The sequence below is a fragment of the Anarhichas minor genome, unplaced genomic scaffold (assembly GCF_050575085.1).
Source record: "Anarhichas minor isolate MPS153535 unplaced genomic scaffold, ASM5057508v1 ptg000027l, whole genome shotgun sequence".
NCBI lineage: Eukaryota > Metazoa > Chordata > Actinopteri > Perciformes > Anarhichadidae > Anarhichas > Anarhichas minor.
In genome coordinates this window covers 4,387,878-4,403,184 of record NW_027466473.1, presented here as the reverse complement: position 1 = coordinate 4,403,184, position 15,307 = coordinate 4,387,878, and the positions used below count along the sequence as shown (strand labels likewise).

Here is a 15,307-nt window from a genome sequence, read left to right as displayed (position 1 = left end):
ACTAGAGAAAATAAAGTGGTGTAAGAAAAAAACTACAACTCCCATTGTGCCTTGAGACTCAGTCGCGTAGGTGTTTCCGGTGTCTTATAACATTTTACTTCCTTCCACACAGACCGACACGGAACAAATCGAGAAAGAAGACGTCGCCAACTTTTAAATGCCGTCGTCAACGGTTGCGTTTTGAGCTCATTTACTCGTTTAATTTCCATCATAAAATGCGAGGCGCGTAGCGTGGTGGTGTCTGAGAATTGAAGAATTGTTGACAAACGCAGACCGTAACGTGTAGGCCTCCGAAGAAAGTTTGGTCGAGGGCCTGTAAACAACATGTCCTCCGCCTCGCAGCCTTCCTCCAGACGGCAATGGTGCTATCTCTGTGATCTGCCCAAAATGCCCTGGGCCATGCTGTGGGAGTTCAGTGAGGCCGTGTGCCGGGGATGTGTCAACTACGACGGGGCAGACAGAATAGAGCTCCTCATCGAAACTGCTAGGCAACTGAAGAGCACGCACGGAGTTTTAGACGGCCGGTCCCCCGGTCCTCAGCAGGGCAAACCCAGCTCGGCCGGGCCCCTTGAAGCAGGGCGGCAGCATGGAGAGCGTATGGATAGGGGGAGGGGTGAGTATGGGGTGTCTTCTCGCCTACCCAATGGCCTGCACAGAGCTGAAGATGTGTCCCTGTCAGAGGGCAGCAGACAGAGCCCAAACACACGTCGGGCTATAGTTGGGGCAGTTCCTAGTCTCCATGGCACCATATCCCATGCATTGATAGCTCAGGGGTTAGTAGCGGCCCCTCATGGGCTTTTAGCCCCCTTGTCAGGCTCCAGGACAGGGGCCACACCAATTGCTGTCTCAGCTGGCCCCATAATGGGCGACACTGGGAGAAGACAGGTTGTGTCCCTGGGCGTGGGAGCTAGCACCTCTGCTCTGGTGGGTATAGATCCCGCTATGTGGAGGAACAATGAAGTGATGGCAGAACTGAATGAGGTGGCTCGTAGCAGGGTCGAAGGCTGGCCGAACCGTCCAAAAGCAGTCCGGGACGTTCTCGTAGCTTTGAGCAGCTGCGTCCCCTTTAACGTGCGCTTCAGGAAAGACCACAATCTGATGGGCCGCGTTCTAGCCTTTGACACCAGCACAACGCCGGAGTTTGAGCTGAAGGTGTTTGTGGAGTACCCCGCCGGCTCTGGGATGATCTTCTTGGGAGTCCCGGACCTGGTCAGGCAGATGTTCCGCGACTCAGCCAAAGATGCAGGTAAAGCGGTTAACTCTGGGCTACGCTATGTGGAATACGAGAAGCGGCAGGGCACGGGAGACTGGCGCGGGCTGTCTGAGCTGCTGAACGATGGTGTGCGCATGTTTAAAGAGCCCCCAATTCCAGAGGTTCTGCCCCAGCTGGATGCAGGGTTGCCTATGGCAACCGCCGGACGCTCTGTACCAGCGAAGAGCACAACTCGGCGCCGCAAGGCCTCCCCAGGCTCTGAGAATGGAGAGAGCGAAGGCAGGCCTGATCACCCAGCGAGAGAGCCCTGGCCCCGAGGTGCTTACTCCGGCATGGAACCGCTTCCTGGCATGGCCGCCCCACAAGAAGGCCCGCCCCGTTTACACAGCCAGCCCTCGCCCATCTCGGCACTCATGGGAGTCGCAGACAGCCTGAGCTCCAGCCAGATGGCTAGAGATAGCCCCGGCATGTCCACAGCCCACTCCTCCTCAGCCGGGCGCCCCACCAGTGGCAGCCCCTCCACCGCATCCACCTCAGTCTCCCAGGCAGCCTTGGGGCAGGGCTTGAGCGCGGCGGGGCAGAGCAGCAACGCCGGGGAGTCCACGAGCAACACTCAGGGCACTCTGCTCTGCTGCACCCTCTGCCGAGAGCGCTTGGAGGACACCCACTTTGTCCAGTGTCCCTCCGTCCCGCACCACAAGTTCTGCTTCCCCTGCACCCGGGGGTTCATCCGCAGCCAAGGTCAAGGTGGGGAGGTGTACTGCCCCAGCGGAGAGCGCTGTCCCCTGGCCGGATCCTCCGTGCCTTGGGCCTTCATGCAGGGAGAGATCTCGACCATCCTGGCAGGAGACGGAGACGTGACAGTAAAGAAGGAGAGCGACCCTTGACGTCTCCATCTTGTTGTGGTGAATGGTAAGACGATGAGAAAAACCGCGCTTCTAACGTCTTTCTTGTATCAGTGAACACAATGGATGCAGCTGTCCTGATAGGGATGGACATCAGCTTTAACAAAACATATTTCATTTTATTTAATTGCTTATTTGGTAGGGACAGTGCACATTAATGAAACATTCCTGTAAATGTGCCAGAGTTAGCCAAGAGGCTATTTTTCATTCGTGGTCCCTGGACAGATGTTAAAAGGTCACCCTAAGAACACTAAATATAAGATTTAAAAAAACTACAAATGTGTGCATCATTCCCCCATTATAAAAGAAGAGAGAATGTTAACACCAGTAGAACATCATTCAGGACTCTTAAGACATGCAGCACAGAGGCTCATAAAACAACACATGCAAAGCAGATACATGAGGGATAATATTGTTAAATAGAGACCAGATTATACTGCATTGTTAGACACTAAAAACATCTATGTCAGAAGTACAAAACATAAAAGTATGTAGAATATATAAATTAGTCTGACAGACGGCGGGAAGCACAGCATGGACCAATGGAGACAGCAAGGTGCAGTTATGTTCTAGCCGACTGAGCTGGGTACCAATGAAGCATCTCTTTAAGTGAACTGTGTGTGTATTTTAAAGATGACGACCAAAACAAAAAGTCCCCAATAAGAAATGTAAAAAATAATAGATGCCAATGAGATTATTGCAAATAAGAAACCATATCAGTGTAATCGTGGTAATGTGTCTTTTTGAAAACAATTTTTAATTCAGCTTGGTTTAAAGACAGCAGTAGAACCGAGTGTGGCTGATCTGCAAAGCATCTGATCAGCAGCTGATCTGTCATTCTTCACGCTCCCTCAGTTACATCAGCACCGAAGGGACGTTCTCTTTGAAACTACACAACACACAAAGGTGAAGAAAGAATATGTTTATTCAGTATGTAATCAGCATCATAATTGAGAATCTGCTGGTTTTGCACATGATCGGCCCGTTTGTTACGTAAACATTAAACAACGGTGTCGTCTGTCGTGGTGCTAACAGAGCTCTCAGTAGTTTGATGCTCATTTAGAGATCAGATGGAGGCGGGGAAATTCACAAGATGCTCTGAAAATTCAAATAGACATGATGAAATAAACAAAACCTTGTTGTGTTTCTGCCACAGCCTCTGTTTCGCTGGCAGTACAGTATCACGAGCTAACCGCTGCACTTCATGAACACGTCTCATGTTAGACCTGGGCTTTCTGCAGGGTTCACCAAATCTAAATGCAAAAGACTTTTGAGGAATTTATTGACATTTCTATCACATTGTTGTGCTCTGCAGCAACATGTTCCAATAGTTTCTAGTAATATACCAACCAATTTTCTTCTCAAACATTGTAGTTTATAGATGCATGTCTGTTTCTGTCTGTGGCAGCCAAGAAAAAATCTTCAAGACTTTTTTTGTGTGCCTCTTTTGAGGGAACTGTATTCAGTGCTTTAATTTAAGACCTGCAGACCCCCCCCCCCCCCATAGACCACGTTCTCTCCACTCCCAAATAAATACAATCATGACTGCTCGTGCGGTTGTTCTCGTGTTTTGATAAAAGCGTGAGTTGCGCCACGACTACATTGTATGTCCAGAGGTAAGGCTACCCTAGCAGCTAAAACTAGCCTAACAAACATCACTGCTCCGTTAGAAAGCCCCATTGTTACCCTACTGTTTGTTTAAAATGTTACCAAATCCTGACATTTCTCTTTTCCCCCCCCCCACAGTGGATCAAACACTTTGAAAGCACTTCCCTACTATCTCGAGCAGAGGTCCACTTTGGCTGCAGTTCATCATGTGTGCCTCTGAGAACAGCATGACTCTGAACACCAGGAGAACAGCTACACACACACACACACACACCGCTGATTAAAGAAGAGGGACGGGTCTGTCGGGGCCTCGGCTCACCTGCGAAGGCCGGGCTGCTTACGTCACAACCGAATGTCGAGTCCTGAACCAAATCTCTTCCTCTTCTTTGTTCCTGAGCAGCGGAGGCCTCTCAGCGGGCCCCTCGTCGTCAAAGCCCAGGATAGAAAGAACATGCTTGTTGTAGAAACGACAATCTATTTTGTCCTTCGTTTCTGTCAGACGTGTTGTTCTGTACAGACGGACAGCATCATGCAATTCTTTCTAAAAAACAAAACAAATGAATGTTCAAAATGTGGCAAAACCATCGGGTCCTTAAAGCCAAGGATTGAGAAAAAAAAAAATAATGTAATCCCACAATATGTCTCTTAGGTATTCTCCTCTTATTGTATGTCAAAAATGTGAATTTACTTTCAATATGGCTATGTAATTTCTATTTTTGATACAATACAAATTTCTATGTATTTGTTTATAGTTATAAGAAGACCAAAGATGGCTTCATGCTCAATGTCATTCTATTGTATTGTAGCCGTGTATGCTGTACTCACCGATGACCTCGGCGTCACTCACTAATTTGTTCATCTATCACAGAGGTAAGCTTGTCTTTGTCTATTTACTTTGTTTTTGGAATAGGATGTATGGTAAGATAATTAGCACCACAATCTTCAATGGTTAACCCACATACTCATGTGACCTGAACAGGTCAATTCTACAATAAATTACAAAATAGTTGTGAGTCACAGCCGCTTGATTCTTTCATTCTCAGAAGTGCAGCACAATATTGAGACAACGGGCATTTTCATGAAACTTTATTTGATAAATATTTTGACAAACGTGAAACCCATCAACCCTTTAAAAGCATATTGTCCACTGAATCAGCATCAAGCCCTTGACCCAAAGGAACTGAACGTTCTAGACACTGCTTGAAGTGGAAGTGTGTCGACTGCAAAAGTCATTTAAAAGCGATGAGGCACTCAATATAAAATGCACGACTTGATTAGGTACTAAGACCAGTTCACTGCACCAAACAATACATTTCCTTTATTGTAAACAACTAGAACCCGTTCTAAAGCTAACATCCGACAATAGATTGTTGATCTGTAAACGTATCATTTCTACACAAGATAGTGGTGTAAATCCTTTAGTTTCCTGACGTGGTTATACGCTACAAAAGTGAGCAGTGGTTATGAGTGACCGTCGAGTCTGACGTGGAGCACCACGGCGGTTCAGAAGGGGCACCCGGTGTTCCCCCCAAGGGCCTCCTGGGCTGCTTTCAGGGTCTCTCGCTTCACGCATCTCCAGTAGCCAGACAGGCCGTTCTGATGCTGCACCTGAGGGCAAGACGCTGGTTATCCCATCGGACAGCACGGAGCAACTTACACCATATCTACCGATTGCACATCGTTTGCCATGATTAAAATGTAGCAATAACAGAATTAAAAATGATCAATTGTAGTCTGTACATCCAAAGGGGATAAGAAACAAAACAAATCAGTTGATTTGTTTACTTAATTAAATAACTTGTTAGCAGAATATATTTTAGGAAATATGCTAAACATTTCGTGCATAGAGTTGAAGACTCGTTAGTGAGCTTTAGAGATGCTGGTGGATGGACCTTGTTTCCTTTCTTTATGCTAAGCTAACTGGCTACTGACTGTAGGTCCATATTTAGCATGCAGACATGAGAGTGAGCGATTTTTCCCAAAATGTCCAACTATTCCTTTTAGAAAGACGTACGTGCGGCTATAAATAGAAACGGACGGACTCACCCTCAGACCTCGCAGCACTCGGTCTTTCATCACACCCATGAACTCCTTGTGGCTCAGGCAGTTGTCTCCGTCCATATCGAACAGTTTGAACACCGTGTCCAGCACGCTCTCGGACAGATCGTGGCCTGTGGCGATCCTCACGGCTCGTTTGAACTGGGCTGTGATGAGAGGGAGGAAATAATACCGTCACCCACTGCATAGAGCGTTCAGAGAAAACTGTCCACATTCTGATGAACAGGGAGGAGTCACCCATTCCAACGGGACGGTTGGCTCCAGTCACCAGTTTCACGGAAAAGGCAAAATCCTCCAGGTTGTTGCTGAAGAGGCAGAAGGCTTTGAACTCATCAAATGTGATACTCTGCAAGACAAAAGTTTCACTTCACCCGTGTGCTACACTGAATGACCTTTTCGCAGCATTTTTGTGAGGGGACGTGCGTTTAAAGAGTTAACCTGGCCGGCAGGGATCCTCCTCCTGATGTTTTGCCAGTAGATTTCGTTGTCTTCTTCGTTGGTGTAGTGGAGCAGCCACTCGGCGAAGTCCTCTCTTCGCATGGTGTCCATACCTCTGGAGAACTGCAGGAACTCCATCTCCTGAACTTCAGCCTGCAGGTCCTCCATGAACCTGAGGAGCAGAGAAGGTTTACTGTGACGCTTTGAGAGCCAGCAGTCCTGCTGAGGTTGGTGACAGAAGAGGCTCTAGGTAAGAAATATGTGGCATTCTTCACAGTGAAGTCTATTTTCTGTCTTGATTGACTTAACTGTAAATTCTAATTTCATATAAAAGGCAAATGATTGACTTCTTTTCTGCATCAGTTTACCGTTTCTGTGGAGATCGCAAAGTTTGCTCTTATTTAAGACACCAAACCTCGGACATCTTAGTCTTTTGTAAGTGTAAAATACAGTAATGCTGGACAGCGTGCAACATTAAACCAACATGTGTACTACTGTAACAGACACTAAGTTCACTGCAACATTTTAAGAGTCCACAAAAGAACATTTGTCTCTGCGGCTGTGTATCCGACGCGTGTCATAGCGATGGTGAAGTGGTTAGCGACCATGTTGTGATGCTGCTCGCCCTGCAAACACGCGGCGTATTAATTGAGTGGCCGCATGGTTGGTAATGAGCATTGCAACCCGAGCTGCTGATATGACGCGTCTGTCGTCGGAGGACTGAACATGTGATTCAGAATGAAGTGTCGAGAGGCCAGAACTCAGCACTGAAGCTCGGTGATGATTGAGACAAAGCAATTGTAAAATATTGGAATACAAATGTCAATTCAATTAAAAGTAGAGATGACAGGATTGTTGCTGAAACTATTTACAACCAAAAGGTTTAATGTAAAATGTTCGTTGATTTCATCATCAGATCCAACTTTTGCTCAAATTTATCTTGACTTAAATTAAAAAAATGTTTCTTTCTAAAAGATGTCCTCTGACATTTGTCCTAAGTGTCCGTAATGCTCTTCATTACAAAAGTGTGCAGTATGTTCACTACTTTGGAAATAAAGATGGAATATTGCACCACATTTTCTAGCCACAGATCTGACCTTAACATCTAAAATATAGACTTGTACACACTTTGTGATCACTGACAGCAGCAGGTGTGTGTGTGTGTGTGTCACATTTCCTCACCTGCAGAACTCCCGATACTGCAACTTGTTTTCTCCTCTCTTGCCGAAGAAGTAGGCCTGCAGAGTAGTGTTGGCGCTTTCCACTTCCTCCGCTGGTTTCTGGAAACATCCAGGGAATGTACAACGACACAAAGCATTGTTACTATGACAACTGACAATACGCTGCATTAGCGATGCTTAAAAGTGACTCAAATCAAGCTTCCTTTGAAGGGAACGTGAACAACCTACCTCTGTGCTGTCCTTGGGGACTCTCATTTTACTTTTCCCAATGATATTCTTCAGCTTCAGAAGAAGAACAAAGAGAATATTTTACTGATAGAACCAGAGACATAACCTACATCTACGTCACACACAGCAGACACTGGAGCAGATGACACGCCGTGCACCTCTTCTCTTTTACTCAATGCTTTGGGCTTGTTCACAACATGAGAATACGACACAAGGTGCACAGCGTGCCCACATGCAGTCTACTGGCCCGGTCCTGATCTGGGCTTAGCGGAAAGAGAACAAGTCTGGTTGGAACAGACACAAAAATGTCAAGTGGCTTTAAATAAATGGACTAAACTGAGGCGCTGACTCAGGCTGAAGAAATGCAAACACACGACCAGTGGAAAAAGTGGCTCGCAGTGCGGCTCTCCCTCACCTTCAGGCGGCACCGTGGTCCATACTTACAACCGTGGTGGCATCAGTGCTTGAGGCAGCATTAAAAAGGTGGCAGATATTTTGAAATTTGAATACACGCACACACACACAACAGAATCACAATCCTCTCTGTGCAACGTGTCCTCCCATGATGACAGCGCTTTCATATGAATTAATCTGTGTTGTGTTCAGTATTACTTAAGTACACTATATGTATACATGTGGGGTCTTACCTTGAGGAATTCCTTTTGGTCCACGTGCTCGTTGCCGTCAACATCTAGCATCTTGAAAGCTATGTGAAATCCTGTGTGCGGCTCTGCAACAGTAATGCACCATCAGTTATCTGAACTATATCTGTATATTTACCACACACACACACACACACACACACACACACACACACACACACACACACACACACACACACACACACACACACACACACACACACACACACACACACACACACACACACACACACACACACACGCAAAGCGGCATTTCTCTCGACACAGCCTGGAAAAAAGCGTTAAAACACAAATCAGGTCAACAGCTGCTCCGCTGACATGTGCAGGTGTGCAAAAGCGTGGACAACCAACAGAGGGGGGGGGGGGGACAGTATTCTTGCAGAAGAGAAGAATGTGCACGTGCATCCATTTAGCACAGCATCACTGGGAGGTGTGTGTGGGAGGGATTCTACTCACTGGTCAGGATGGTCAGCAGGAACAGGTACTCCGTGTAGGATATCAAACCTGCAAAGAAATGTACGCTGAATTATGCTCAGGAAATACGATAACCAACAAACATATTGACGCGTGTTAGCCATCGACACACAAAAGACTCACCGTTGTCGCCGATGATTCTGAACAGCTCATTACCGGCCCGAGCTTTAGAGGCAGCCCCCAGCATGCTGTCAACGTCCTGCAAAGACACCAACAACAAACAGGTAACAGCACAAACTGACGACTGTGTTCCACACGCGCAGTTTGAAACAAACTTATTTACACATTGTGATGGTGGAAGCATACTTTTGCTGTTAAATTTCTCTTCTGCAGCTTTCCTACATGAGAAGAAAGAGGGAACAGTTGTTAAGAAGAATACAACAACACCTTTTTTCCCATGCACTTTGGTTTTATACATCTGAATGTCAAGAATGAATCTCAATATCTGACTGGAATCACATCACTGGAAATGATGTGCAACATAATTTCGTTTAATTTCTGTATCTCCAAAATGAAGCCTTTTAGGGCTAATAGGCCAATAGTATGAATAGCTCTCTGGCCCTGTATATCTGCAGGTGAACAAAAGGAAACCTCAGTGTCGAAGTTAGTGTCACATTTGTCTTCTCCTCGGTAGGACAGACTAGACTAGAGCTGTCAGTAGATGGGGACTATACAAACTGACTGGACATCAGTGCAGCCTTACGGTCAACATTCTCCAACATCACCGAGAACAGGAAGTCTCTCGGGGTCATGTAGGGCTCCTGTTCGTAGACCACCGAGGCGAACTGGTCGAAACGGATCTTTCTGGCGGACGGCCTGGGAGCTGCAGCAGCTTCCTGAAACGGCACAGCAGGTGTAACAAATGAGCCTGTAAGCTACCGAACGATGCGAGTACTCATCGCTGGCCTGATAGCGGTGTGTCGGTGGGTGACGCCTTTTCTGTAAATAATAATGTGGGTCGCTATTATTTGGTTTTATCAGCATTTTACTCAATCTTTTAAACCCTCAGACATGTGAAACGAACAGTTGTCACATGGGTGCGCTCCAGTTGCGACCATAGGAACTCGTATTAACCGTGTATGTATTACTCACTTTTGGAACCTCAGCATGAACGGCGAAGGGCAGGGTCCTGTTGTTCGCATGATACTGGTAATAACAGATAACCCCAGTTCCGATAACTGACCCCAGAATACCGGGTCCGACAGCTCGGCGCAGTGCTGAACTTTTCAGAGACCGAGGGCTCCTCAAAGCGTTCCTCAAGACGGCGTTGAGCCTTCCCCAGCCGGCCATTTTTCAGGAAGCTAGCTCGCTAGTTGCGTGAACTCCTAAGGCTTCCGTAGCTGCGTACTGTACATGGGCAGATAGTCGCGCTCCTAGTCACGTGACGCCCCAGAAAGACTATATTATGTCATTAAAATTAATAGGAATTATTATTAATAATAATAAAGACATCTTGACAAAATCTATGAAAACGAGAATTAAGCAATCCAAACCAAACTCCAGGACAAAGCTTATTCATATATATGTTTTTAATTCTAAAAGACACTACTTCTTTCAGTGATGACATATTAAAAGATCAGTTCAGCTTTTGAAATGAAAATTTCAAAAGCTGAACTGCTGGACAGAAGATGTGTCCTACTTCACTGTAAAGTCCAAACAAACCATAATTCTTCAGCTATGCCATGTGTGGTTACAGATCCTCTATGAATCTGAAGAAGGCCATTGAAGACTGCGCTGGGGGACACATTCTTATGTGATGCTGCAGGCCCACTCCTTCCTGGAAAAGAGCTGCTAATTGGCATGTCGACGATCGAGACCTCCTTGGCCTCCTTGGCTCTTGCTCCAAGTCCATCTAACCCGCCTGGGTCATTCCATTGTCCATGAATCCACACAGAAACAAAGCAAAGATTGGATTTCCAAATGGATTTAGCAATAATGTTATACAAAAATTGGAGCTGTTAATGCAGATTGCTTAATGTCTTCGAACTCTGCTCCTCCTGCAACAGAGGTGGATTTGGGTTTAAGTTTCTTCTGCAATTGAGATAAAGCTTTTTGTTTAAATATATGTCAGTTAGGTCACTATCCATCGCCGAATGAGGTAATACAATGGTGATTGAGCCTATGGCTCACTGATGGAAAGGTCGAACAGTCTTTTTTGTTCAGGAAGATTCTTAACTGAGTGAAATGACCCAGACGTATCTAAGTGGCAGCCCTGATAACAGCTGGTAGAATTCTTTAAATGCTAAGGAAAGTTGCTTCAATGCTTCCTTTTTATAATCTCCTTTAGCATAGGATACACTGGATCATCCTTTACCAAATTAAATGAGATAATGCCGTCCCACCAGTCTTTGCGGCAGCGCCACGATCAAAGTCCTTATTGACTATTATTTGATAGCAAGCGGTAACAAGCGGCGCACAGTTCCTTACGTGTTTTCCATCACCCGCCAGCAGAGCTAGCGCAGCTCTTCAATTTGAATTTTGCGTGAAGTGCTGCAAGGTTTTATCCCGTCTCTGCTAGCATTGCAGGTAAACGGTTACTATGGGCGAACAAATAAGAGTGATGACTGCAGATGATGAAACTTCAAAAACAAGTACAAATCCAAAGAAATGTCACACATGCGACACCGTTTGGATCTGGCAGCAACCTCCAGATCTGACAAGTGAAGCCAATGCCGGTGTCTTAAAACCTGCATTCTCCCTACTGACCAGCAGGGGCGACTCCTCTAGTTGTATAGAAGTCTATAAGAAAATGACTCTACTTCTCATTTGATTTATTACCTCAGTAAACATTGTAAACATGAGTTTATGGTCTCAATCTCTAGTTTCAAGTCTTCTTCAATACAGCATGATGTTCATTTAGTAAATGATGGTCCATTTAGAGTCAAATAGACCATAAAGCAGAGTATGCTTTAGGGCGGGGCTTATTGTGATTGACAGGTCGCTGCCACTACCAAAACACTCCTCTGCATTCCAAACATGGTTACTTCTCTTCATTGGTTGCAAAAAAAACAACATGACGACGGCCATAATCCAAGATGGCGACAGCGAAATCGCCAAAATCAAGGTTTCAAAACAGCAGTCCACAAACCAATGGGTGACATCACGATGACTATGTCCACTTCTTATACACAGTCTATGGTTTAGATCCAAAAACACCCCCGCAGTTACGGCTTATCGCCATAGATGTCGCCAAAGAGAACAAAACAGAGACCTTCGACATTGTAACTTTAACTCGTAGCTGACTTTTGTGATGGTTGGATGTAGTCGAGAAGTTGTCCTCACATACTCAACATTTCTCCGCAGTGTGACACAACAGATCATTTCATCAGTTTTGAAAAAAAAAAAGAACTGCTTTGACCGTGTGTTATGATTATCCTACATTCAGATTGATTTTTTAAATATTAATTTCAGACTTCTCTAATACAAGGTAACATTCAGGGGTTTTCCCTTGGTGGTTGAATTGTGACTGTTCGACCTGACAGATATTTACAGAATCTGGTGAAGGGGCCGTGTGAACGGATTATGATGTCACTGCAGTGACAGAAATCTGGGCCTCAGAGCCATCAGTCATATTAACCCAAGTTTCACAGAGAGATGCAACTTCTGTCCCATTTTCGACACAAGTAAAAGCATTTTCATCACATTTCTTAAACCAGCAGAAAAGATTTGGGAGATCTGCGGAGATCTGCATGGCATAGTACTTTGTATAATTGTTACATAGTTGGAGCACCCCATTGGATCTGGCTTACTACAGTATTGAAAATGCTAAAACACAGTGGCAAGATATATCAACATTTATCTTGGTCAAAAACTGTTTAGCAGTCATTAATATAATCCATACTGCAACTGTGATTAATCAGACACTTAAATCACAACAATTCATCAGAGGCATCTTCAGATTAATCTTAAAATAACTGTAACACTCTAAAGTGTCCATCACGGGCCACGCTACAAACCTACTGAGGGGACAAAAGACAATGGCAAAATTAAGGGATGAACAGATTTTATGAAGCAATACCATATTTCATATTTCCACAGACAGATATTGGCAGATGTTACTCAATTTCAATATACACACACATATGATTCAAATGTACATTCTGAAAACACCAAGTTGTGCAGATTTTGTGCAATACCGTGTACGTGTATGTTTTATCAGAGAGCAGACCCTGCATCGCCACCGCTGTCTTACACCGTGCACGGGGCTTTGCTTTAGTGCAAAAACAAAAAGCAGCACGAACCTTTATGGTGTTCTTACCCAGTTAAATTATTCACGCGCCCACTCTACATTTTATTTCAAACTGCACTTACGTAGCTCGGATGAGGTTAGGCATTTTACATCGGTCGCTGTAAGAAAGCCGTAAATACAGCATAAAAAATGTTTGCGTTGTAACAGTCACTGCATGTACAGAAGCAAGCGGGACGGTTCTGAAGCATTTAGATAAGCCCTTGACATGGACACGTGTTTGGGGAAAATACCAACCCTTCAGTTGATTTCCCCTGCAGTGGAGTCAGTATGAGGGCTAGTTCAGCTCTAACTTATATGAACATACACACCCTCTGATGTGTCTGATGTGTCTTTTAAAAAAACAAACATTTTCATAACGAGGTTGGAAGCACCAAGGCTTTAGCATAGCGTAAGTGGGGCCCATCGTGTACAGCCAATGCTAATCAACGGCGCAGCTACCTTGCCGTGATGATGTTGTGTCTTTTCCTTCATGGACACGTGGGAGCTGAAGTAAAAGTCCATCGTTAGTCTCAAGAATGTGCGACTGAGCAGAGAACCACTCGGCTCGGGTTTTGGAACCCATGTTGAGGAACAAATTGTTTCCGTTAGGCGTGTGTCTGTGACCAGTGCGGGCATCCACATCAACTGCACATCAAGTCTGCATCAGCAGGTCTGGAGGTTTAGTTAATGTCATAGCAGCAAGTTGTGAAGTAACAACGACGTACACGCTTTCTTTTTCAGCCATGGTTTATATGCTGTCTGTTTCATTTGGACTGTCACTGTTATAACATAGTGTGTGTGTGTGTGTGTGTGTGTGTGTGTGTGTGTGGGGGGGGGGGTTCATTCAAAGTTATGGGAAGCAAAAACACACCGCACGTGGTGATGCAAGCTAAATATCTGCCATGTCCATTTACAGCCACGAAAATACTACAGCTCCTATGTCAATGATAAAAAAATATGTATTGCAATGACTGTCATGTTTCAATAACCAAGTGTTTTCTCTTCTGACCCACTGCTTCAAATGGCATGACATGGCACTTATGTAATAAAGAAACAAATGAAAAGAACATGATGGAAAACTAAGTTGCAGCTGCTGCCCATGTGTTAATGCATACTATTCCCTCTTTTGTCATTCATTTGAGTACAATGTGTCAAAATGGCTACATTTTCCTGACAACTGTAATTGTACTTTAAAAAATAACTGATGTATGGCAAACAATAAGCGGATTCATTTCTGTTCACGTCTGTGATTGCAGCGTACCGTACTTTAGTTCAGTCACCAATAACTAGACTTTCCATGGCAGCATGTACTGACCTGCCCAGGCGAGGTGAACTCTTCATGCCTGTGATGTGTAAATGTAACACAGACATACTGGCTAGTCAGTCAGATATTATTACAAGTTGTTGTTGGGGCAACAATAAATATAGGCATATAAAAATACAACAAGCATACCTCCAGTATGTCCTGCTGCTCTTCCCTGGTCAAATGTGTTTGATACAACTAGATACTGGTGTACTTATATACACTATGCTATTTAATAGTGGCTCCTAATTTGCATATTCTTCATTTAAATGTCATTCATATATTTGAGTGACGATTGTTTTCTTTATTTGTGGATTAATACAAATGTTTTAATTTTACCCATTTCAGTTCAGAGTATTGTTTTATTAGAGCACAGGATTTATTGGTATACATACAAAGATAGGTATATACAATTCATGACTCGAATCATGACAGTTTTACATTTAACTTGCCTTTTGATGGAGAGATTCCGATCGGTTTGAACTTCAAATGAAACACAAAGGGTACAGAGAGGCTCAACTCTCAGCGGAACCGCTTCAGGGGGTTGTTTTTACAATTTTTGGGGCACCGCAAAACGCGGCGGCGACGGAACATTTCACAGCTGAAATCAATACATTCTGGGGGAAATGAATTGCAGTAATACAGTACAAACAGCAGAGAGGCCATTTGGCATCTTAATTCATGTAACAGATCAAGGAGTAGTCTCTTATCTGGTTTACCCCTGTCCAAAGAAAAACCAACCTTCCCTTTCTTCTCATGCTCGCTGTGGTTTAGAAGACAACCCGACTTTGTCAAACTTACCTCTGGATTTTCAGAAGTGGACCGTGATAGTAAAATACAATTTGCCCCCCCCCACTCACATTCAATTATTGCAATTCCAATACTGCCCAACCTATTTCACAAACACAAAAAATAGAGGCAAGTTCAACAGGTGCACTAGACTTTTTTTCATGCAATGTTCTGATTTTTTGTCATGTATACAAAGGCATTGTGTCACATTAGGCTTAGT

At 44.6% G+C, this 15,307-nt stretch overlaps 2 protein-coding genes across 3 annotated transcripts; one reads left to right on the top strand and one right to left on the bottom strand.

Annotated features, from left to right (window-relative positions):
• Positions 1–86: 86 nt before the first annotated feature.
• On the top strand, positions 87–4,745 carry LOC142960412 (interferon regulatory factor 2-binding protein 1-like). 2 transcript variants are annotated; one of them, XR_012956314.1, is made up of 3 exons: positions 87–2,125; positions 2,974–3,024; positions 3,865–4,745. XR_012956314.1 is itself a non-coding variant. In XM_076102242.1 (2 exons), exon 1 carries the CDS (start codon positions 325–327, stop codon positions 2,098–2,100), a length of 1,776 nt encoding a protein of 591 aa, XP_075958357.1. In that variant the 5' UTR covers positions 87–324; the 3' UTR covers positions 2,101–2,125; positions 3,865–4,745. The 2 variants fall into 2 exon arrangements, 1 of the variants encoding a protein (XP_075958357.1); XM_076102242.1 differs by lacking the exon at positions 2,974–3,024.
• Positions 4,746–4,795: 50 nt separating this feature from the next.
• On the bottom strand, positions 4,796–10,090 carry micu2 (mitochondrial calcium uptake 2). The gene is made up of 12 exons (XM_076102245.1): positions 9,860–10,090; positions 9,471–9,603; positions 9,074–9,105; positions 8,891–8,966; positions 8,750–8,797; positions 8,279–8,361; positions 7,632–7,685; positions 7,405–7,502; positions 6,223–6,394; positions 6,022–6,130; positions 5,773–5,930; positions 4,796–5,334 (listed from the first exon to the last, which is right to left on the bottom strand). Exons 1-12 carry the CDS (start codon positions 10,055–10,057, stop codon positions 5,230–5,232), a joined length of 1,266 nt encoding a protein of 421 aa, XP_075958360.1. The 5' UTR covers positions 10,058–10,090; the 3' UTR covers positions 4,796–5,229.
• Positions 10,091–15,307: the final 5,217 nt, after the last annotated feature.